This window comes from Globicephala melas, chromosome 1, assembly GCF_963455315.2.
Source record: "Globicephala melas chromosome 1, mGloMel1.2, whole genome shotgun sequence".
Classification (NCBI taxonomy): Eukaryota; Metazoa; Chordata; class Mammalia; order Artiodactyla; family Delphinidae; genus Globicephala; species Globicephala melas.
This window is the reverse complement of record NC_083314.1, coordinates 123,882,429-123,905,936: the sequence shown is the minus strand read 5'-3', so window position 1 is coordinate 123,905,936 and position 23,508 is coordinate 123,882,429. Positions and strand designations below refer to the sequence as shown.

Below are 23,508 nucleotides of genomic sequence, written 5' to 3'. Positions count from 1 at the left end.
AGTGCAGAGAGTACCATAGAGGACAAATCCAAGGAGAAACATGCCAACACACATGTTAATCAAACTATCAAAAATCAGACACAAAGAAAAAATATTAAAAGCACCAAGGGAAAAGCAACAAATAACTTACAAGGGAATCCCCATAAGGTTAACTGCTGATCTTTCAGCAGAAACTCTGCAGTCCAGAAGGGAGTGGCAGGACATATTTAAAGTGATGAAGGAAAAACTTACAACCAAGATTACTCTACCCAGCAAGAATCTCATTCAGATTTGATGGAGAAATTAAAATCTTTACGGACAAGAAGAGCTAAGAGAATTCAGTACCACCAAACCAGCTTTACAGCAAATGCTAAAGGAACTTCTCAAGGCAGGAAACACAAGAGAAGGAAAAGACCTACAATAACAAACCCAAAACAATTAAGAAAATGGTAATAGGAACATACATATTGATAATTACCTTAAATGTAAATGGATTAAATACGCCAACCAAAAGACACAGACTGGCTGAATGGATACAGAAACAAGACCCATATATATGCTGTCTACAAGAGACCCACTTCAGACCCAGGGACACATACAGACTGAAAGTGAGGGGTTGGAAAAAGATATTCCATGCAAATGGAAATCAAAAGAAAGCTGGAGTAGCAATTCTCATATCAGACAAAATAGACTTTAAAATAAAGACTATTTATTACAAGAGACAAAAAGGACACTACAGAATGATCAAGGGATCAATCCAAGAAGATGTAATAATTGTAAATATTTATGCACCCAACAAAGGAGCACCTCAATACATAAGGCAAATGCTAACAGCCATAAAAGGGGAAATCGAAAGTAACACAATCATAGTAGGGGACTTTAACGCCCCACTGTCACCAATGGACAGATCATCCAAAATGAAAATAAATAAGGAAACACAAGCTTTAAATGATACATTAAACAAGATGGACTTAATTGACATTTCCAGCGCATTCCATCCAAAACCAACAGAATACACTCTCCTCTCAAGTGCTCATGGAACATACTCCAGGATAGATCATATCTTGGGTCACAAATGAAGCCTTGGTAAATTTAAGAAAATTTAAATCGTATCAAGTATCTACTCAAACCACAATGCTATGAGACTAGATATCAATTTCAGGAAAAAAATCTGTAAAAAATACAAACACATGGAGGCTAAACAATACACTACTAAATAACCAAGAGATCACTGAAGAAAACAAAGAAGAAATCAAAAAATACCTAGAAACAAATGACAATGAAAACACGACAAACCAAAACCTATGGGAAGCATCAAAAGCAGTTCTAACAGGGATGTTTATAGCAATACAATCCTACCTCAAGAAACATCTCAAATAAACAAACTCACCTTACACCTAAAGCAATTAGAGAAAGAACAAAAAAAAATCCAATGTTAGCAGAAGGAAAGAAATCATAAAGATCAGATCAGAAATAAATGAAAAAGAAATGAAGGAAACAATAGCAAAGATCAATAAAACTAAAAGCTGGTTCTTTGAGAAGATAAACAAAAATTGATAACCATTAGCCAGACTCATCAAGAAAAAAAGGGAGAAGACTCAAATCAAAAGAATTAGAAATGAAAAGGAGAAATAACAACTGACTGCAAAAATACAAAGGATCATGAGAGATTATTACAAGCAACTATATGCCAATAAAATGGATAACCTGGAAGAAACAGACAAATTCTTAGGAAAGCACAACCTTCCGAGACTGAACCAGGAAGAAATAGAAAATATAAACAGACCAATCATAAGCACTGAAATTGAAACTGTGATTTAAAATCTTCCAACAAACAAAAGCCCAGGACCTGATGGCTTCACATGCAAATTCTATCAGATATTTAGAGAAGAGCTAACACCTATCCTTCTCAAATTCTTCCAAAATATAGCAAAGGGAGAAACACTCCCAAATTCATTCTACGAGCCCACCATCACCCTGTACCAAAACCAAAAAACGATGTCACAAAAAAAGAAAACTACAGGCCAATATCACATAGGTGCAAAAATCCTCAACAAAATACTAGGAGACAGAATCCAACAGCATATTAAAAGGATCGTATACCATGATCAAGTGGGATTTATCCCAGGAATGGAAAGATCCTTTAATATACACAAACAACCAATGTGATAAACCGTATTAACAATTCGAAGGAGAAAAACCATATGATCATCCCAATAGATGCAGAAAAAGATTTTGACAAAATTCAACACCCATTTATGATAAATACCGTCCAGAAAGTAGCCATAGAGGGAACTTACCTTAACATAATAAAGGCCATATATGACAAACACACAGACAACATCATTCTCAATGGTGAAAAAATTGAAACCATTTCCACTACAATCATGAACAAGACAAGGTTGCCCACTCCAGCACTATTATTCAATGTAGTTTTGGAAGTTTTAGCCACAGCAATCAGAGAAGAAAAAGAAGTAAAAGGAACCCATATCGAAAAAGAAGAAATAAAACTGTCACTGTTTCCAGATGACATGATACTATACATAGAGAATCCTAAAGATGCCACCAGAAAACTACTAGAGCTAATCAATGAATTTGGTAAAGTAGCAGGATACAAAATTTATGCACAGAAATCTTGCATTTCTACACAAGAATGATGAAAAATCTGAAAGAGAAATTAAGGAAACACTCCCATTTACCATTGCAACAAAAAGAATAAAATCCCTAGGAATAAACCTACCTAAGGAGACACAAGACCTATATGCAGAAAATTATGACACTGTGGAAAAAAATTAAAGCTGATACAAACAGATGGAGAGACATACCATGTTCTTGGATTGGAAGAATCAACATTGTGAAAATGATGGTACTACCCAAGCAATCTACAGATTCAATGCAATCCCTATCAAACTAACAATGGCATTTTTTACAGAACTAGAACAAAAAATTTCACAATTTGTATGGAAACACAAAAGACCCAGAATAGCCAAAGCAATCTTGAGAGAGAAAAACAGTGATGGAGGAATCAGGCTCCCAGAATTCAGACTATACTACAAAGCTACAGTAATCAAGACAGTATGGTACTGGCACAAAAACAGAAATATAGATCAATGGAACAGGATAGAAAGCTGATAGATAAACCCAAGCACATATGGGCACCTTATCTTTGATAAGGAGGCAAGAATATACAATGGAGAAAAGACAGTCTCTTCAATAAGTTGTGCTGGGAAAACTGGACAGCTGCATGTAAAAGAATGCAATTAGAACATTCCCTAACACCATACACAAAAATAAACTAAAATGGATTACAGACCTAAATGTATGGCCAGACAGTATAAGACTCTTAGAGGAAACATAGGCAGAACACTCTATGACATAAATCACAGCAAGGTCCTGTTTGACCCACCTCCTAGAGAAAAGGAAATAAAAAACAAAAATGAACAAATGGGACCTAGTGAAACTTAAAAGCTTTTGCACAGCAAAAGAAACCATAAGCAAGACGAAAAGACAGCCCTCAGAATGTGAGAAAATGTTTGCAAACGAAGCAACTGACAAGGTGTTTTCTCCAAAATATACAAGCAGCTCATGCAGGTGAATATCAAAAAAAACAAACAACCCAACTCAAAAATGGGCAGAAGACCTAAAGAGACATTCTATAAAGAAGATATACCAATTGCCAACAAACACATGAAAGGATGCTCAACATCACTAATCATTAGAGAAATGCAAATCAAAACTACAATGAGGTATCACCTCACACCAGTCAGAATGTCCATCATCAAAAAATCCACAAACGACAAATGCTGGAGAGGCTGTGGAGAAAAGGGAACCCTTTTGCACTGTTGGTGGGAATGTAAATTGATACAGCCATTATGGAGAACAGTATCGAGCTTCCTTAGAAAACTAAAAATATAACTACCATATGACCCAGCAATCCCACTAGTGGGCATATACCCTGAGAAAACCATAATTCAAAGAGAGTCATGTACCACAATGTTCACTGCAGCTCTATTTACAATAGCCAGGACATGGAAGCAACCTAAGTATCCATTGACAGATGAATGGATAAAGATGTGGAACATATATACAATGGAATATTACTCAGCCATAAAAAGAAACAAAATTGAGTTATTTGTAGTGAGGTGGATGGACCTAGATTCTGTCATACAGAGTGAAGTAAGTCAGAAAGAGAAAAGCAAATACCGTATGCTAACACATATATATGGAATCTAAAAAAAAAAAAAAATATATTGGTCTTGAAGAACCTAAGGGCAAGACGGGAATAAAGATGCAGACTTACTAGAGAATGGACTTGAGGACATGGGGAGGAGGAAGGGTAAGATGGGACAAAGTAAGAGAGTGGCATGGACATATATACACTACCAAATGTAAAATAGATAGCTAGTGGGAAGTAGCCGCATAGCACAGGGAGATCAGCTCAGTGCTTTGTGTCCCACTAGAGGGGTGGGATAGGGAGGGTGAGACGGAGATGCAAGAGGGGGGAGATATGGGGATATATGTATATGTATAACTGATTCACTTTGTTATAAAGCAGAAACTAACACACCATTGTAAAACAATTATACTGCATTAAAGATGTTAAAAAAAGATGCTCAACATCACTAATGATTATGGAAAGGCAACTCAAAACCACCATGAAATATGACCTCACAGCCACTAGGATGGCTACCACTACTACAACAATAATAACAGAACAACAACAACAGCACAAAATAACCAGTGTTGGTCAGTTTGTGGTGAAATTCGAATTCTTGTGCACTATTACTGAGAATGTAGAATGTTATAGCCACTGTGGAAAAAAGTATGGTAGTTCCTCAAAAAAGTAAAATAAAATTATCATATGATCCAGAAGTTCCACCTCTGGGTATACACACGAAACAGCTGAAAGCAGGGTCTCAAAGAGATATCTGTACATCCATGTCATAGCAGCATTATTCGCAATAGCTGAAATGTAGAAGTAACCCAAGGGTCAATTGACAAATGAATGGATAAAAATGTGGTACTTATAATGGAATATTATTCAACCTTAAAAAGAAAAAAATCTTAGATGTTACAACATGGATGAACTTTTACGACCTTATGCTAACTAAAATAATCCAGTCACAAAAGGACAAATACTGTATAATTCTGCTTTTATGAGATACCCATAGTAATCATACCCATAGGAATTCTAGAAACAGAAAGTAGAATGGTGATTTCCAAGAGCTGGGAGGAGGGGAGAATTGGGAGTCATTGTTTAATGGGTATAGTGTTTCAGTTGAAGCATATGAAAAGGTTCTGCAAAAGGATGGTCATGATGGTTACACAAGAATATAAATATGCTTAATGTACAGTTAAGATGGTTAAAATGGTATGTTCTGTGTTATATATATTTACCATCAAAATAATACAAGCGAAACATACATAAATGAGTGATATAAAATTTCAGATTAAAAAGTCACAATAAATTGAATTGAAAGAAAATCTACACAAGCAAACAAAAAAAAATAGCTGAGCCAAATCACTGTGAAACTGAAGAACACCTAGTACAAAGATAAAATGCTGAAAGTTTCTAGTCAGAAGAGAAAAACAATGAACAGAAGTTCACACACATCAGACTGAGAACTGAATGGCAATGGACTTCTCAAAGGAAACACTGGAAGCTAGAAGACAATAAAATAATTCTGAGAAAATTCTGAAGGTTCTACACAGTTAAATCATCAATTAAACATAAATGTAGCATAAAGACATGCTTAGATTTTCAAGGTTTTAAAAAATTTACCTCCTATATATAATTTCTCAGTAAACTAATAGAAGAAAGCACTGCATTAACTTAAGAAAATAAACCAAGAAAGAACAAGATACAGAATCCTGGAAACAAGGGTCACAACACAGCATAGAAACAAATGAATTCTCGGGATCACAATTGAAATGACGTACCAAGATGACAGCTGTTAAGAACAAGTTTAGAAAGCAAGCAGTCCTGATCAGAAAATTAAGGGCTCAAACAGAAGTATCTTGAAAATAGATATATGTGGGTGTGCTTGGTGATAAGTGGAGGTTTGACTCTTATGAGGTTTCCAAACAATTTTAAAAAAATAGTATAAGAAAGAAAACATAGCCTAATATATTGTGTGATTCAGCTGTGAGTAGTATTTACATAGCCATAATAATAAAAATAATAAAAATTAATTAACCCCCAAATAGTGATAATATAATTCTATTGGGAGAAAAGAGGAAGGAACATGTTAAGAGTGTGTATTAGGGAGGATTTATAAGATAATTAAACCTCTATCTTTCACAGTAGAAATTGTATATAATATCTAAAATTGAAAAAGAAATTTTAGCAGAATAAGCATATTACTTGGAAATATAAAAGTAAATAATAGAAGAGTCATTAATAATTATTAAATGATTATTGTCTTGGGTAGCAAGAAGAGTGAGTGGGGAGGTATGGAGCATGGGACTATTATTTTTCCTTCATTTCATTTTGGTTTATAAACCTAGGAGTTCAATAACTGGATTAAAATAAAATTACTTTTAAATAAAAGATGCAGAGCTTTAGGAAATATATAAAGTACATGAACCTTATAAAGAAGTGAGGAAATAATAAAGCCTGACAAATGAGGATCTGGTAGAGTTCGACAAGCTCACATACACAGAAGAAAAAAAAATCAATAAGGATAAAGACACTACCATGAATTTTTAAAAAGGAAAAAAAATCAAATATTTCAGAATTAAAAGGATGGAGGGAGGGGAAAATGGGAAATTGATGTTTAAAGATTATAAAATTCCAGTTTTACAAGATGGAAAAGTCCTAGAGATCTGCTGTACAACACTGTGCTTATAGCTAACAATACTGTATTGTGCACTTAAAAATCTGTTAAGAGCGTAGGCCTCATACTAAGTGTTCTTATCAAAATAATGTTTAAAAGGTTTAAGAGAAACCTTGAGAAAAGTTTTAAGAACTTCAAATTATTTTACAAAACTGTTTTTATGATTCTTCTGTGAAAGACAGAGGTAAAGAAAAGAATGTCATCTGATCATAACACATTTTAACAGAAGAAATTCTGCAAAAACAAAATAAAAACAGGTACACATATGATGACCAAAATTTTATTAACACCAAAATGTATTTTTGTGTACAAAAAATAATTATCTTCAAAGCCTGAAGGACATTTAATATCATTTTAACTGAAATAATTTATATTAATTAATCTGATACTTGACAGATTTCCTGAAGGAGGTAACATACTGGCACAGCCATATGGTAACAAAACTATCAATTCAATATGGTTCTCGCTAATACTTATTTCTCCTAATTCCCAACTTCTACTCAAAATCAGGTCCTTCATATCCATGAAACAACTTTCTGCATATATATATTTAAAACTATTGAAAGAGATATGAATATTTTATCTAGAAGTCTCAACATGTATTTCATATTTATAGTTCAAAATTAACATGCCCAACATCTAACAAATTTAATTACTCTTCATCAAAATATGTTCATTAAATATAATTTTAAATTCATATAACTAACCTTTTTGAATGAGATGTCTTGGTTTTCCTGTTTTTAATTCATATAAAATAGAAGAAACATGTTTTCTCTGTTCACTAGAATATTTTAAATCAACAGGAGAATGTATATTCTGTGGAAACAAAATAAAAACAATGACAACAATAATAATATCTCATATATGTTTTAGAGTTCTCAAAGAACCCTCACATGTATTATAACACATTATCATAATTGACTTTTATTTAAAAAACAACAGCAAAAACCTGTGAGGTAGGCAGAGTTAAGAAAAGATGAAAATAGTTCCATTATGTATGATTCTGATAAATTATTTTTCTATTAAGAGTTAATGATATACTTTGGACAATATTCTAAGGGAAATTGAGGGGAAGGGGGACCTATCAGGAGGGTGCCATGACAAAAGGAATCAGAGGGGAGGAGAAATAAGGAATAAACAAAGAGAAGCAAGATAATGTTGCCCAGGAAGGCTGATGGAAGATTCAGAGTAAGAAAGGAGGGACACAATTATTTTACAGAATACTAAAGGATAGTAAAATAGGTAGAAATAAATGGGGCCAGAATTATCACAGGCCTTAAAAGTACAAATGGATCAGATATGTGTGGAAGTGATAAGTAGAATATTGATAAGGAGCTTTGTGTAAAGCAGAGGCACTGTCAGATGTAAACTATACAATGTCTGTAAACTGGTTGAGGATGTTTTAATAATTGATAACTGTGTTATCTCTCTTTCTCTTCACAGACCATTCAGGATTGATACAGAGGAACCAGGTCAATAAAGAATCCAGGCTCTTTCAAAATGTATCATCTCTATCTTACTGCATCATCTACATGGCTTCCAGTCTCAAGATTTATTCATGAGTCAAGATAGCTACTAGAGCATCAAACACCATGTCTATATTTCAGTCAGCAAGATGGAGGAAAGGATAAAATGACAAAAGGGCACAGGCCATGTGTCTTAAGAAACTTTCCCAGAGGCCCTTCCAATAATTTCTGTTCATAACTCACTGACCTCCCACAGCTAAAAAGGAGAGGGTAAGAAATGCAGGCTTTTAGCTAGGTACTTTACTTCCTGGAGTAAAATGGTGGGTCTGTTACCAAGAAAGAAGAGAAGGACAGATATTTGTAGGCAACTAACAGTCTGCTACAGGAAATAAAAATATCAGAATCTTGGGAAGGGACATATGTTTGTATTTGGAAAAACTTTCCCAGGATATTATGCTTTCCTTGATGAGAACCACTGGTCTAAATTCTGAAGATTCACAAATATATACCCTCAGATAGATCTCTTTTCTGAGGTGCTTGGTTCTGTATATTTGTTTATGGAATACTTGTACAGTGCTTACCATTTGCCAGTATTTTAAGCTCTTTATAGATATTAATTTATGTAATACTCATAACCACCATGAGCTGTGTTCTTTCGCCCTGGAAAATCTCACAGACACAACATACTCAAGAGATTTGAAGTCATATCTTTCCTCTAAACCTATTAATACTTATTTCTAGTTGTAGTGAATAGCATTACCTTCATCCAAGGGGAGAAAAAGTCACATAAATTCTCTAACGTGATAGCTGATAGAATTTTTAAACAGATAATTTTTTCATATTTCCCCTGCCTTGACTGTCCACTTATCCAAACCTCCTTTACTCTACAATTTAGAAGAAACACTTGGATATGTGTCCTAGTCTCCTGTACTTACAATTTTATGCCCAAATTCCTACACCATATAATACAGATATATTTAATTAAATATTCTTGAGCTTATTTATTTATTTATTTTTTTGTGGTACGCGGGCCTCTCACCGTTGTGGCCTCTCCCGTTGCGGAGCACAAACTCCGGACGCGCAGGCTCAGCAGCCATGGCTCACGGGCCCAGCCGCTCCGCGGCACGTGGGATCCTCCTGGACCGGGGCACGAACCCGTGTCCCCTGCATCGGCAGGCGGACTCCCAACCACTGCGCCACCAGGGAAGCCCCCCTTGAGCTTATTTTTATCTTTTAAATTTTATATGTAATGTCCTTTAACTGATTTTTTGAAAACATAGTCTCTATGCAGTGACTCATTGTGCAACAATATTTTTTAATGCTCATGATAGGTACTAGGTATTATCTCACCCTGGAATGAATCTGTTTTTATTCCTCTCTAAAAAATCCTTTACTATAACTCTTACACAACACTATTTTCAGTCTTTACATGACAAAAATATTATTTTTTGCTAGAAAGACAAATAAATAGCTACTTTTGAGTTAACCTATTCTCTCTATATTTAGAATTTTTTTTTTAGGTTGTCAAGAATAAATATAATATAATAATACACTATCAAAACATGACTATTTTAAATAATGCTGTTTCTATTTTCATTTGGGCTCAAATCTTACTATTAAAATATGACAAAAAATGTAGACCACTGTTTTGCAATCAAATCTGTAACAATCAGTTCTAAATGCTTTTTCAACCTCAGATTTGTCCATCAATCTTCTTCAGGCCATATCATTCTTATATCTTCTTACTTCTATGAATTTTGCTCTATTTTGGTAACTGCCCTCTGTCTTTCCCTCCTGACAATGCAATTCATCATATGTTAAAAAATCACCTCAAATTCTACTTCAATCATAGAAATGGACCCTTTCTGTGCTCTAAATCTCACACTTATATTCTCCTCATGAGAAAATAATGAAAGTGGAATGAAAGGATATGTTCAACAATTTTTTCCACTAGTACTTATTTCTTTACACCCCTGAAAGAATAAGGAAAAATTTAAAAAGGTATATATCTATCTGTCAAATCTGAGTATCCAGACTCTATCACAAATAAAGTTAATTTGCAGAATCATGAAATTTAAAAGCCTCCAAGTCAAATCAGTAGCTAGCTAGTTCCTTTTAGAAATATATTTTCTTTAGTTTGCCAACTTAGCCGTTTTTATATACTATCCACATATCATTGTTTGTCATCATTTAAAATAACTTTCCCTTCCTTGGCTTTTATAAAAGAAGAACCATGAAAAATGGTGCATATGTGAGAGTGAAACAAATCTATAGAAAAATGATCAGAGTGTCTAAAGCCCTAAATGAACTGAGGCTTATACAAGCTGCCATCATAAAGAAAATGGGATGTTTGCTTTAGGTACTGTAAGAAAAAAAAGAAAGGATGTGCCCATTTATTAATTGATCTTCAAAATGACAGAGAAAACAAGTTATGACAACACTGGAGAAAATCTAATATCTTGTTTTCAATAACAGAAAGGATATTCTATTAACTAAAGTGCCTTAAATTTAACACTGGTCTTCAGTAATTTAGGAAAACATTTAAAGGATTTTTGGTAGCATTTGGAAAAGAAATAATCACCAAGGAGCAATATATATTGAAAATAAATGAATTATATCAGATATAATTTTATTTTTAACAGGGTCAGAATTAATTCAGGTTCCAATATCCTTGATATGATAAACCTGCATTTCAGCAACATGTTTGATAAACACTTTCACTACTTATTGAAAGACAGTATGATTAGGTGGAGATCAAAGATGTTGAGCTATCACATGGAAAAGAGTAAGGATTAGTAAAATGATGCCAACCTGAAGGGAGATCTCTAATGTCTTGATATGTGGACATGTTCTTAGCCCTGTGCTGACAATAGTTATATGAATGATGTGAATAAAAATATAAAGAAAATGCTTATCAAATTTCCAAAGGGGGTGGTAAAAGAACAAAATCAGTTAATTCTGGACAAATTTAAAAGATTATCAGTAGACTGGAGCAATGGGTCAAATTGAATAGATGAATATTAATAGCAATAAATATTGCAGTTGGGCAAAATGAATTTAATCACTACAATAATATGATTTAAAAACATGAATGATAAAAAATATTTTAGTTAAGAGTAAATTAAAAGTCCATTGTGTGATGACTTTATGCTGTATAAGCATTCCATCTAGAATGAGGGAAATGGCAATCTTACCATTTTCATTTCTGAACCATAGCTGAAGTACTGTTTCAGGTCAGGGCAACATATTTTCAGATAATTATAGATAACCTGGAACATGAAAAGAAAGGAGCCTACCTACAGAATTATTTTTAAAGTAAGCCCTATGTAAATAAGCCATGCATAAATCTGGTGTAGAGAAGAGATCCGGGCTTCTCACATCCTCCAACTGCCATCTTCCTCATCTTGCAAAATGTATCATTATCTTATTCAAACCATAAAAATTTAGGATTTCATCTCTATTTTATCCTTTTTCTGAAACACTTTATCTAAGTCATCAGCAAATCTTGGCAATTCTACCTCCTGAATCTATTTCAAATCTGTTCACTTCTCTCTGTTATCACTTTATTTCTCTAGTGTAAGCTATAATCATCCCTTCCAAACAGAAATAGCTTCCTATTGGTCTCTGCCTTAACCCTAGCTGTTACAAGATATATTTATATTTGTCAAAAGGTAAATATGATCATGTTTCTCTTTAGCTTTAAAATCCCATAATGGCTGTCCAAGGTGCTCAGTTCTTACTATGAGGTACAAAAACCCAGCAAAATATGGCCCTTGACTACACAAACACATCTTGTGCTACTCAACTTTGTTCACTATACTCATGCCACACTGGATTTCATTCAGTCCCTTGAACCCAACTCAACAAAAACAAGTTACTTCACACCTCAGATCCTTGTGTAAGCTCTTCCCTCTGCCTAGAACACTCTCCTTCCTATACTTTGCATGGGTAGCTTCCCATCCTTTAGGTCTTAATTGTAAATATTATCTTCTCAGATAAAAACATTCTGTGACAATCCTATGAGAAGTGGGCATCCTCCTATTATTCCCTATTTCAGCACACTATATATTTAATTCATAACATTTATCACAATTTTATTTGTTTGTTTACTAGGGTTACATCTTGTTTTTTTTTTTTTTCTTTTTCCTTAGAATCTAGTCCACAAGGGGCTAAGGACTTTGCTTATCTTGTTTACTCAAAGCCAGGAATGGCCCCTGGCACTCAGCAGATACTCAATAATTATTTGTTACATGTTGAATGAATAGTACTGAAGAGAAGTGCTAGAAGGAATGAGTGAAGGCTTAGGAACTTTGGCTAACATAAAATAATATAAACTTCATTTGTTGGAAAGCGTCTAACAACGAGACATAATTTTAAAATAAATTCCTAGCTTATATTTTTAAAGGACTCTACCCCAAGTAACACTTTTCAATATTCTATTCTTTCATTCCTGATATTTTTCATACTCTATGGTTTTATATGGTTTCATACTCCAAAGTATGGTTTCATACTCCAAAGCATTTCACTGAGCAACCCTTTACAATTATCCTATCCCCTTCTTCTAAGCTCTTTATCATGTACATCAACACAGATTCTCTAAATTTTCTGAAGCATCTTTTACTTTATCATTTCTCAATACCCACAAAAAAAAATAAACATAACCATCTGATATGAATAATTATGTATTTATTCAGGCACATGTCTCTATCTACCTACATCACAATGACAACGAAATAACTCTTCTTTGATGGTATTGAGTGGAGGAGCTAAGAAAAAATCATCTATAAGAGGTATGGAAATAGGGAGAGATAATCTGTATATGATTAAATATCATTCAATCATAATGAGAAAAAAAAATTCTCAGAGTACTACTGAAAATTGGAATAGATTAACTGAGGATCTATGGAGCTTCCTGTAATTGACAAACCAAACACGTACATGGTTGTAAAATATCAGATGGATGACTGGAGTAGATATTTAATTCTCCAAAGAGAAATGATAATTTATCATTTAATACTAAGGAGTGGTGACAGTGGTAACAATTTCCTCAAACTCCTTTCTAGACCAAGGGTAAATAATTTATTTCAAATTTTCTGTCTTTGAAAATCAAGATTCCTTTTAAACCCTTAGTGGTTTGAGTTTCTAAACTTAGGCTAGTTAGTGTTCTGAAGACTGTTTGGTTTTGTTTTCACATTATATATTATACAAATCAGAGTCCTTTGACTTTAAAGGAAATTATAAGTCTTTGATCAAAGCATATTGTTAACAGAGACTCATTGTTATGTTATCTATTTATCCCTGTACTATCTATACTATCCTATACCCGAGTAAGTGTTTGTTTTGTCTATATTATATATTATTCATTGTAAGTAGTCTCCATTTCAAGGATGATTCCAAAAACCTCTTTAGAATCACAGCCAAGACACCAGCCCCTTGGTATCCTACCCCATTTGTTGTTTTTGTTATTGTGTCTGTTGCCTTTCCTCTTCTCAGCCAAGACATCATCTTTAAAAGTGCTAATCCAGATCTTAGGTCTTCTATATAATACTCAAAGAGATAACTTTAGGAGTATGCTAAAAACGAAACTAAAAAAAGTTGTTCTTTTATGTCTGAATGAAAACCTGTTATCTCTAGTGTTTGACTACACACCCTCTCATTAACTTAGCAAGCAAAGCCTTCACCAGAGGGGAGGCTAATGTATAGTGATCCATGTATTGCAAGGTCCACTTGATCTCTGCTTTAAAGAATAAGTGCTAGTTAACAGGAAAAACCATGGAGGAAGGGGAATGGTTTAAGATAAAAATTTTATGAGGAAAATGTTACTTTTTAAGATAGTCCCCTTTAAGCAACTGGCAGGTTTAACTGATATTTGAAAAATTGCTACTACTTTGTATTTGATCCCAATCTTACTTTATCTTAACAATGAAGACTAGAAGTGAAGTGATAATATTCTTGATATGTGGGGAAGAGAATTCACAAAGGATGACCTGGAAAAACAAATACAGGAGAAACCTAGTAGATATAGAAAGAAATGTGACATTTCTCTTCTATACAAAAAAGTAGCCACGGGAAATGAGGATGGCTGAAATTATATTTTGCTGCAATTGTCCAGTTAAAGAACATGTGGGAAAAAAGCATTATAGGAAGATATGCTCCCTCAGTTTAAGAATGATTAAAGTCTAAGTTCTATCCTCACCAAGATTAGAGGTGCCAATGAGTAAATCATTGAGGCTCACTCTTTGCTATATGACACTGGTAATACAGCAACTGCTTAGTAGTAGTGGTTGTCAAACCCAGTAAAAAAGAGATGCTGCAAACTTCCAGAGTTTAGACTAAGTTACAATTTCAAGTTCAGAGAACACAACAGTAGTTCATGAATAGTAATAATTGATAGTAGGCAGAGTAATGAAAGTAAAGGGCATGAAGAAATTTCGGAGTATACAAGTTTATGTTTCTTTGAAAATTCTCTCCAGAAATATATTTGATTACTATTTACATGACAATGCAATTCTATTCATAATCCTTTTAAAAATATATTTTTACATTGTCTAATAGACAACATATTATATAGTAATAATTGAAAATAATTCTGTATCTTGTTTGCCTAAGGATCACATTTTAAAAAGTGTAACTCTACATAATCGATACAATTTTGTTCATAACTTTCAAGCACTTATTGTGTTCTACCTTATATAATAGTTAAGTACATTTTTCGTCCTTAGAAGAAATTATTCTCTCTGAGGACTGGGGTCATGGTTTACTTATCTCAATATCCCTGTACCACTTTGACTGGATTCTTCAATCTCTGTTGCAGTATCAACTCACAAATAACAAAAAAGGATTGAGACATTTGATTAGTTTTTTTCAACAAATATGTATTGAGTGCCAGCTATATCCATGACACCATGTTAGGCATAGGTACAAAGTTATTATTTTGTGAATATTTAAATTCTGTACTTCTCAAAATATGGCATAATTTAATGATTAACCCTATATATAGATATAGAAAACATGAGAAGCAAGATAAAGACATTGAAAGTGAGAAAAACATAGTAGAAAGCACAGGTTGAATGCTAAACACATTCCTGATAAAATGTGCATTTTATTAAACCTCAAATGTTAACTCAATTGATTAAAATAATATTTAGTAAATTATTTAGTAAATAAATAATTTTTAATCTAATCATTTTTAAATGAAAGGGATATAGTATGTATTAGTAATATAAGTTAACACTGCTTAAGTAATCCCCAAATGAGACCACTCACATGCTGGTATAGAATTTAATGATGGGAAGTGAAATATAATTTTCTAGGGAAAAAAACCCTTTTTTCCTTAGCAATAAAATATACAGCTCAAGAATCTATGTTTCTAGGTATATTTGAACAATGTTTATATTTATGAGAAGAGGAGAAAAGAACAAAGAGACCTCCAATATTTTATGATGTTTTAGGTTGATCTCTAACCTATACACCTTAAGCAAATCTAGCATTTTAGAAAGTTTATGGTTTAAATTGGTTTAGAATCTGAAGAGGGGTTTATATTACCATAAAGAAAACATCTCAATAAATTAACATAGTAGCCGTATATATAATCATGTTTCTAAAGTAAAGCAAATTATAACCAACTTAAATATGCTTTATAAATACATACTTATAAACTATTAAATTGACTCAGTAACAATTACTTGGATAATACTTTCTAGAATTGAGGATTTAGCCTTCCGCAACTGGGAGTAATATACTCATTTGCAGAATTCAGAATATTTGTAAATGTTGCTTCATACAAGCTCTTATTACTAGACTAAGGACTAAAACAACTGTTTCTAATGCTGTATAATTATACTTCTTCCCTCCAAATGACACATATATCTCAGGAACTGCAGGGACTGTTTTGAGCAAAAAATAGATTATATAATATATATGCATACATATGTGTGTGTGTATAAAACAGTATATGTACACACACTTAGGAGATAGATAGATAGAGATGTTCAATAAAGTGCTTTACCTGACCCTGAGTTGCCAGCCTGCAAGTTCTACAGCCTCAGTACAAATCATAGTCTGTCCAACTTCACAATGTATCCAGCACAGCTTCCTAAACAACCTCAGCCCTACTGCTCTTATTGGAAATATTTCTGCCATGGTCCAAATGTTTATTATTTACATGAAGTCCAACATTCCTGAGGCGGGATAAAATGACTCAAAACTGCAGTTACCAAACTTTCAAATGCAAACAGGCTTATTTTCAGTTCTTAAGCTAATAAAGTAGGTATTGTCAGAATCCTTATATTTTGTTAAACAAAAACTTATATATAAAGAAATGCCTGCAATTTATTGTGAGTCTCCACAGGCTTTCTAGGTGGGTATAATCACCGAAACCCATGCTTAGATGGAATATCTCTAAAATTATCTTAAATAGATCAGAGAGCAGCAATATGATTCAATAATTAATATTTTCCATGTCATGGTACCTAAATTTGTTTTGCGAAAATTCAATACTGTCAATTTCTAGGTGAGTCATAGTACACAAATCTTTGTCACTCAAGGCTTAGACAATATTAAAATACATTGAAATACCCACTCTCTCTTACCTTGAATAAACGAAAATTCATTTTAAGTAAGTGGTAAAGAATAGTCATTTTATTATCTTTTTATTTAAAAAGATGGACAGCTTGAAAAGTTTTGCATTAGCAGTCTTTGCAAAGCAAATTTTTTTTATGCTGGTACATTTCACTGGACTTAAAAATAGTAATATTAGCTTTCTCGCATGAGGAAGTAAATAATTTCGTGAACAGTTTTATGCACGTTTCAAGTCGTTAAATTATGCTGGCTTGGATGAATTATTAAGTATATTTCTCTTTTCAACTTTACACTTATCTTGTGTTTACAGCTGATATCCCTAGTGTCCAATCAGAGACAGGTTTTCATCCTGTTGTCCAGGGAATGATGGGCACAATTCCTTTTGACACTGATGAGAGGTGAATACATAAATCCAGCCCACTTCAGTGAAAATTGACCCATAATTTTTTTTTACCCTGAAGAAAAATACAGTAATAAAGTTTAAAGATGGAAAAAAACTCTTGAGGTGTACCATTAGCTAACGATAATCAGCAAACATTATATTTTGCCTTGAGGACAGTGAGCTCCAGATTTGCTTTTTGGTGCTCATGAATTCTAATAATCATGGCTCTCTATATGATAGCAAGAAACCTAAAAATATGAATGATAGGTTTTTCACATTTCAATGAACTCAAAACTTAAAACTAAAAGGGAAAGGCATAAGTTTAAAATATTCTTCTACCTCTTCTCTCCCCTAAGATTTTTCTTATGAAATGAGTATATGCATTTCCTATAAATATTTAGTAATTGAAAATATACACAATTTCTCACATAAAGATTATACACCAACTTAAAAACATGTGGATCTTGTATAAAATTCTAGTGATGTTTCTGAACTAGCATTTTCAAAATTACATCAGCATTCCTAAGATTTACGGAAAAGAATGACTTGGCATAGTATGTCAGATCAATTGCCCCTAAATCAAATATCCCACCCATAATAGTAGCAAAAAGAAACACTGTGAACAGTTAAAGCTATCCAGCAAAACCATTTTCATTTACTTTAATATCCCATTAAGGATCTGCTATTAATTAATTTATCTATATAATTTAGTTTGTTTATACCATTGGCCTATAGCATTTCCAGAATAATGAGTTTTATTCTTATTACCACAGTATGGTAATCCCTTTTCCTTCTCTATCTTTGAAAGGTGTTCTAAGTTCTAGTGTAACAGGACCAGCAAGAAAATCTGTTTTACCTGCATAGTTCATAACTTTGTAAGATCCCTTTGAACTCTGTATTTTACTTTTGCCTTGCATCTTATTTTAATCTATCTTCTTTCAATGATAACCTTAATTCTTCCTGCTCCCATACAAAGATCTCAATGATAAGCAGAATTCTATTACCTACTCTTTTCATACTAGCACAGTGGATTAATATTTTCATAAAATATACTAAAATGACTCCATGAGTTATAAATTATGACTCAAAAAGTATAAGTAGAGTTTGGATTACACTTCTTGCAAATGCAACAAATAGTATTTTAAATTAGTAAATATTTGTTGAGTGCCTCCTATGTGCATATGACTATGCTAGGTAAAAGGTGGCAAAACAACTAAATTACAACCTGCCATAAAGTGGCTTATATTCCTAGAGTTAAGACATTCACATAATACAGTATGGTATAAATAAATTTAAATAGAAATATGCGTAAGACAAATACTAGTAACAATATTCCAACTAAGAGAAACTAATTTCCTCTAACATTAAAAAAGAAAAAATCTTTGTTCTGGATGATATCAGGGACTTTATCCTTTTATTTAATGCTGTAAGCTGAAGAGAGAAATAAAGAGGTGCAACTGTAGGAATAATCTCATCCTTAAACAAAAGGAAGTAAAGATGAGATTCCAGGAAGGAGGTTTTGGCCTTGACACCAAAAACTTAATTTAAGGTGAATGAACAAAGGCATTTCAGTGCCTACTTTGAGATGGAGACTGATGGTGTAATTGTAGAAAGAAGGCAATGTACTGGAATGAAGGTGAATTGGAGGGAACACATAGCAATGCTTTTATATATTAGCCCTATTGCTGAAAAAGAAGAGATTTTGCTCTCAATAACTGGCTAACTGATTCATAGTAGCCAAGATCAAATACAGTTAATTCTACAGAGCTTAATTCTCATACTAGAATCTTTCACAGTATGCAGTAATGGTTCTTTGCTGAAGGAAAAGCTGCTGGCAAGATATAATGCTCTATTTCTGTAATCATCTTTTCCCTCCTTTGGAGCTACTAAATCTCCAACATACAGACTCCATTCTCCTTGCAATTCTAGGACCTAACTATGATAGGAGATAATAAGACTAAGTCTATAAAACAATAAGACTAGTCTCCAGACTAATACTTGGAGTTCCCTATTAATTTACCTTTGCTCATAGCATAACACATAATTATGGTAATTAGTATTTTGTGTCATTCTGAAACCTTCACCACTCTGTTCTGCCTTTGAAATGTTCCCAGTTCTACCTTGACATCTACCTTGGGCCATTTCCCAAGCCTCCATTCTAGCAATCCAGTCTTTAGTACCAGTTTTCTTTTTAAAACAGTCATTGAGCACAGTGTCTAGGCTTTGATACTCAATAACAGACTTCATTAATACCAGCTTTCTTTCTCAACCTAACCCAATTTCAATGTTGCTCAACTTTTCATATTAGTTGGTCACTTGCTGCTAGCCATGTGGACAGTGAATAGAGCTCACTGGATATAAAGCTACTTACCAGACTGACCCTCCTTTGTTAGTTCCTAGCACTATAACCATTCTGTCTCCTGTACTGCTCCAACAGCCAAGTCCAAATTCTTTCTTAGCCTAACCAGTTTTGCTTTAATTAATATATAATTTCCCATGAATTGCAAGATAAAATGCATGTTAAAGTTCCAATTTGCATGATACTTTTTTAAATGTAAATATTATCAGAACGTTGAGCTCACTGGAAAGCATATTGAAGAAACTGGGAACATGAATTAGGCAGATGTGAAATAAATAGATAATGCTTAATTTACATAAGGAAAACATGAGGCAAACAGGAGACTGAAGAGAAAGGTGAAGAGACTGAATCAGCTGACGTGTACTGTGTACAACAGAATAGTAAGCAAGAAACAGTTAAAAGATAAACTGACACAAAATTATAAAATGCCCACAAACTACTGGAATCTATGGTCTCTATTATGCTCTTTCATCTAGCCTCAGGAAACCTTACTACATTCTCTTGTCCTTTATCTGTGACATTTTAATACATAGAAAAATTAAGGCTGATAGCTATAAAATTTCACTCTTTACTCTCTCCTTTACATCATAAATAAAATAATTAGATACTCATCCTAACATCTGATTGCCCATTATCCTACACAAGTTGAATAGCAAATGTAACTTGTTAATTCTTAGTAATTTGATAGGTATGTAACTGTGCCTATGGTATTAAAATGTATAGAGAGAATTTTTCTTGCTAAATAATCATTTTAAACACTCAAGTGAAAATTAAAATGTCCATTAACGGCCCTATTCAACTTCAGTTTCCACAATTCCTCTCATAGTTTCTTTCCCATTCACACATTTTCAAAGCTAATTTTCACCTCCACAACTTTGTTCATATAGTTTTTTTTTTTAAGTCTGACCCTTGATCTTTTCTTTTTTGACATTCATTTTTTTATATGTTCCATCACATATTTGGTGCTTATTTATATAGATGCGTTGGTCATTATTCTATTACCTCATCTGAAAAACAAATTCTGAAAGAATGAAAATTTCCACTCTTCTTGATTTTCCCATAGTATGCTGAGCACTGAAGTTAGAGCAGAGTACTCGAAATTTATGCTCTGTGGTGACCTAAACGGGAAGGGAATCTAAAAAAGAGTGGATATATGTATATGTATAACTGATTCACTTTGCTGTACAGCAGAAACTAACAAAACACTATAAAGCAAATATACTCCAATAAAAATTAACAAAAAAATAAAACCAAGTTTTAACACTCATATCAAAAATGGTTATATTGATACCTATTTATATGTATAAATTTATGCCAGTATATATCTATTACATTTAAAGTTTGCAGGCAAAGTTGATTTTGTGATTATGAAGGCCACGAAATTTGCAATATACCATGTGGTCTATCAATGGGATAAATAAACGTTCTATGGATGGAAAAATCAATTGTCTCTAAGGTCTTTGAATATTCTTTCCACTTGTCAACTCTTAGAAACTTTATCTCCACATCAAATTATCTATCCATCCATGAATCTTAAAACTGCAAACTTTTCAAAAATTTGGAGGTAAATAATATATCATTTGTGCACATGAGAGGAGTTTGTTTGCATGTTGATTTATCTTTGAATTTGAGTATGATGACATCAAACACAAATTCGAGGTTAATAGATTTAAATCTAAAGTATAACACAATAGTTAAACTACATTGCTAGAGATTCTTAAGATATTGGGCTTTTTTTTTCAGTAGCATATTATTTAAATAATAAAAATTCTGGAATGACAAAATGATTGTGGGGGATAGATATACAGATCAATGGAATAGAGTCCATAAATAAATCTTTACATATGGTCAATCAAGTTCTCACAAGGGTACCAAGATAATTCAATAAGAGGAGGATTTTTTTTTTCTTTCTTTTTTCTTCCAAAAAAAAAAAAAATGGTGCTAGACAACTGGATATACAATATAAAAGAACGATTCTGAACCTCTATCTCATACTATATAAAGATTAGTGCAAAATGAACCATATGCCTAAATTTAGGAGCTAAATTTATAAAACTCTTAGAAAAATATATAAAAATAAATCTTTGAGACAATGTTTAGAAAATGGTTTCTTAGATGTCATAAGAAAAATGTGTGACAAAAATACCCATGTAAATTGGATTTCATCAAAATTAAAAATTTACCATTAAGAAAGTGAACAGACAACCCACAAAACAGGAAAATGTTTTCAAATGATATGTATGATAAGAGACTTGTATCAAAATATATAAGGAATTTTTATAATTCAACAATAAAAAACAACTTATTATAAAATGATCAAAGGATTTTTGAATAGATAGCTCTCCAAAGAAGATATACAAATGGCCAATAAATATATGAAAAGATTCTCAGCATTATTACTCACTAGGGAAATGCAAATCTAAACCACAGTGAAGTACCACTTCATACTCACTATGATGGCTATAATTAAAAATACAGAAAATAATAAGTGTTGGTGAGGATTTGAAGAAATTAGGACTCTCATACATTGATGATGTAAATGCAAAATAGCACAGCTGCTGTGGAAAACAGTTTGGCAGTTCCCCAAAAAGTTAAACATAGAATTACCATATCATTCTGTTATTTCACTACTAGATATATACACAATAAAACTGAAAAGTATGTCTACACAAATATTTGTACATGGATGTTCATAGCAGAATTATTAATAACAGTCATAAATTGGAAGCAACCCAAGTAATAAATGGATTTTAAAGTATGGTATATTCATACAGTGAAATATTATTCAGTTATAAAAATGAATAAAGGACTTATACACGTTACAACATGGATAAATCCTAAAAATATGCTAAGTGACAGAAGCCATACACAAAAGACCACATATTTTATCTTCCAATTATATTAAATGCCCAGAATAGGCACATTCATAGAGATAGAAAATATCTTAATGGTTGTTAAGGTCTGTTGGGAATACTGCTAATATGTATGGGATTTCTTTTGGGGTTGATAAAAATGTTGTGGAATTAGATAGTGATAATAGTTGCAAAAGTTTGTAAAAAGACTAAAAATCACTGAACTATGTACTTAAGAAGGATGAATTTTGTGTTATGTAAGTTATATCTCAGTAAAGATGTTACAAAAAATATTGTGAAGTTAACAATACAGTTTTGGTAGTGCTTGTCAGAATTCTAATGAAATGTCAGAATTCTAATGAAATGTCAAAAATGTGAAGTACCAAAAAATAATAAATAGAAAGAGACCTGATTTTCCAGGTGATTTAGTTTTCAAGTTTTCAAAAAACTGTAAAGTATTGTTCTTCATGATAATTCAACAATGTAAACAAAAAGCCAAATAGACATGCAGAATTTTTTTTTAGCATTTGCTAAAACTGAAGCATAAAATAACTAAACCGTGTAAAACAACACATTTATCAAAAATTAACCATATAACACTTTCAGAACCTTTGAATTTATTAATAGAATTTTAATATGTTTTATTTCTTTTTGAATCCTAAATACAAAAAATTTAGTGGCATTTACAAAGTCATAATGAATCAAGTTTCAAGTTATATTACTTAGAACAGAAACAGAAACCTACAAAGCCATTTTTTTTAAAACTGAGGTAAAATGCTATTAGAATTCACCTGTAAAAAAAAGAGTGCTGACAATTATTAGGTACATATTCCCCCAAATACAGAATAGTTGCTCAATATCAAGAAGCAATGTACAACATACATGGGCTTCCCTGGTGACGCAGTGGTTAAGAATCTGCCTGCCAGTGCAGGGGACACAGGTTCAAGTCCTCTTCCAGGAAGATCCCACATGCCATGGAGCAACTAAGCCCATGCACCACAACTACTGAGACTGCACGCTAGAGCCCGTGAGCCACAACTACTGAAGCTCACGT

At 32.8% G+C, this 23,508-nt stretch overlaps 1 protein-coding gene across 1 annotated transcript in view; it reads right to left on the bottom strand.

Moving 5' to 3' along the window:
* The window catches only part of LRRIQ3 (leucine rich repeats and IQ motif containing 3), a 235,164-nt gene that overhangs the window by 68,937 nt on the left and 142,719 nt on the right, over positions 1 to 23,508 (bottom strand). Inside the window, exon 7 of the mRNA XM_030865955.2 lies at positions 7,523 to 7,631. Coding sequence (XP_030721815.1) covers positions 7,523 to 7,631 — 109 coding nt within the window. The remainder of the gene's footprint in view (positions 1 to 7,522; positions 7,632 to 23,508) is intronic.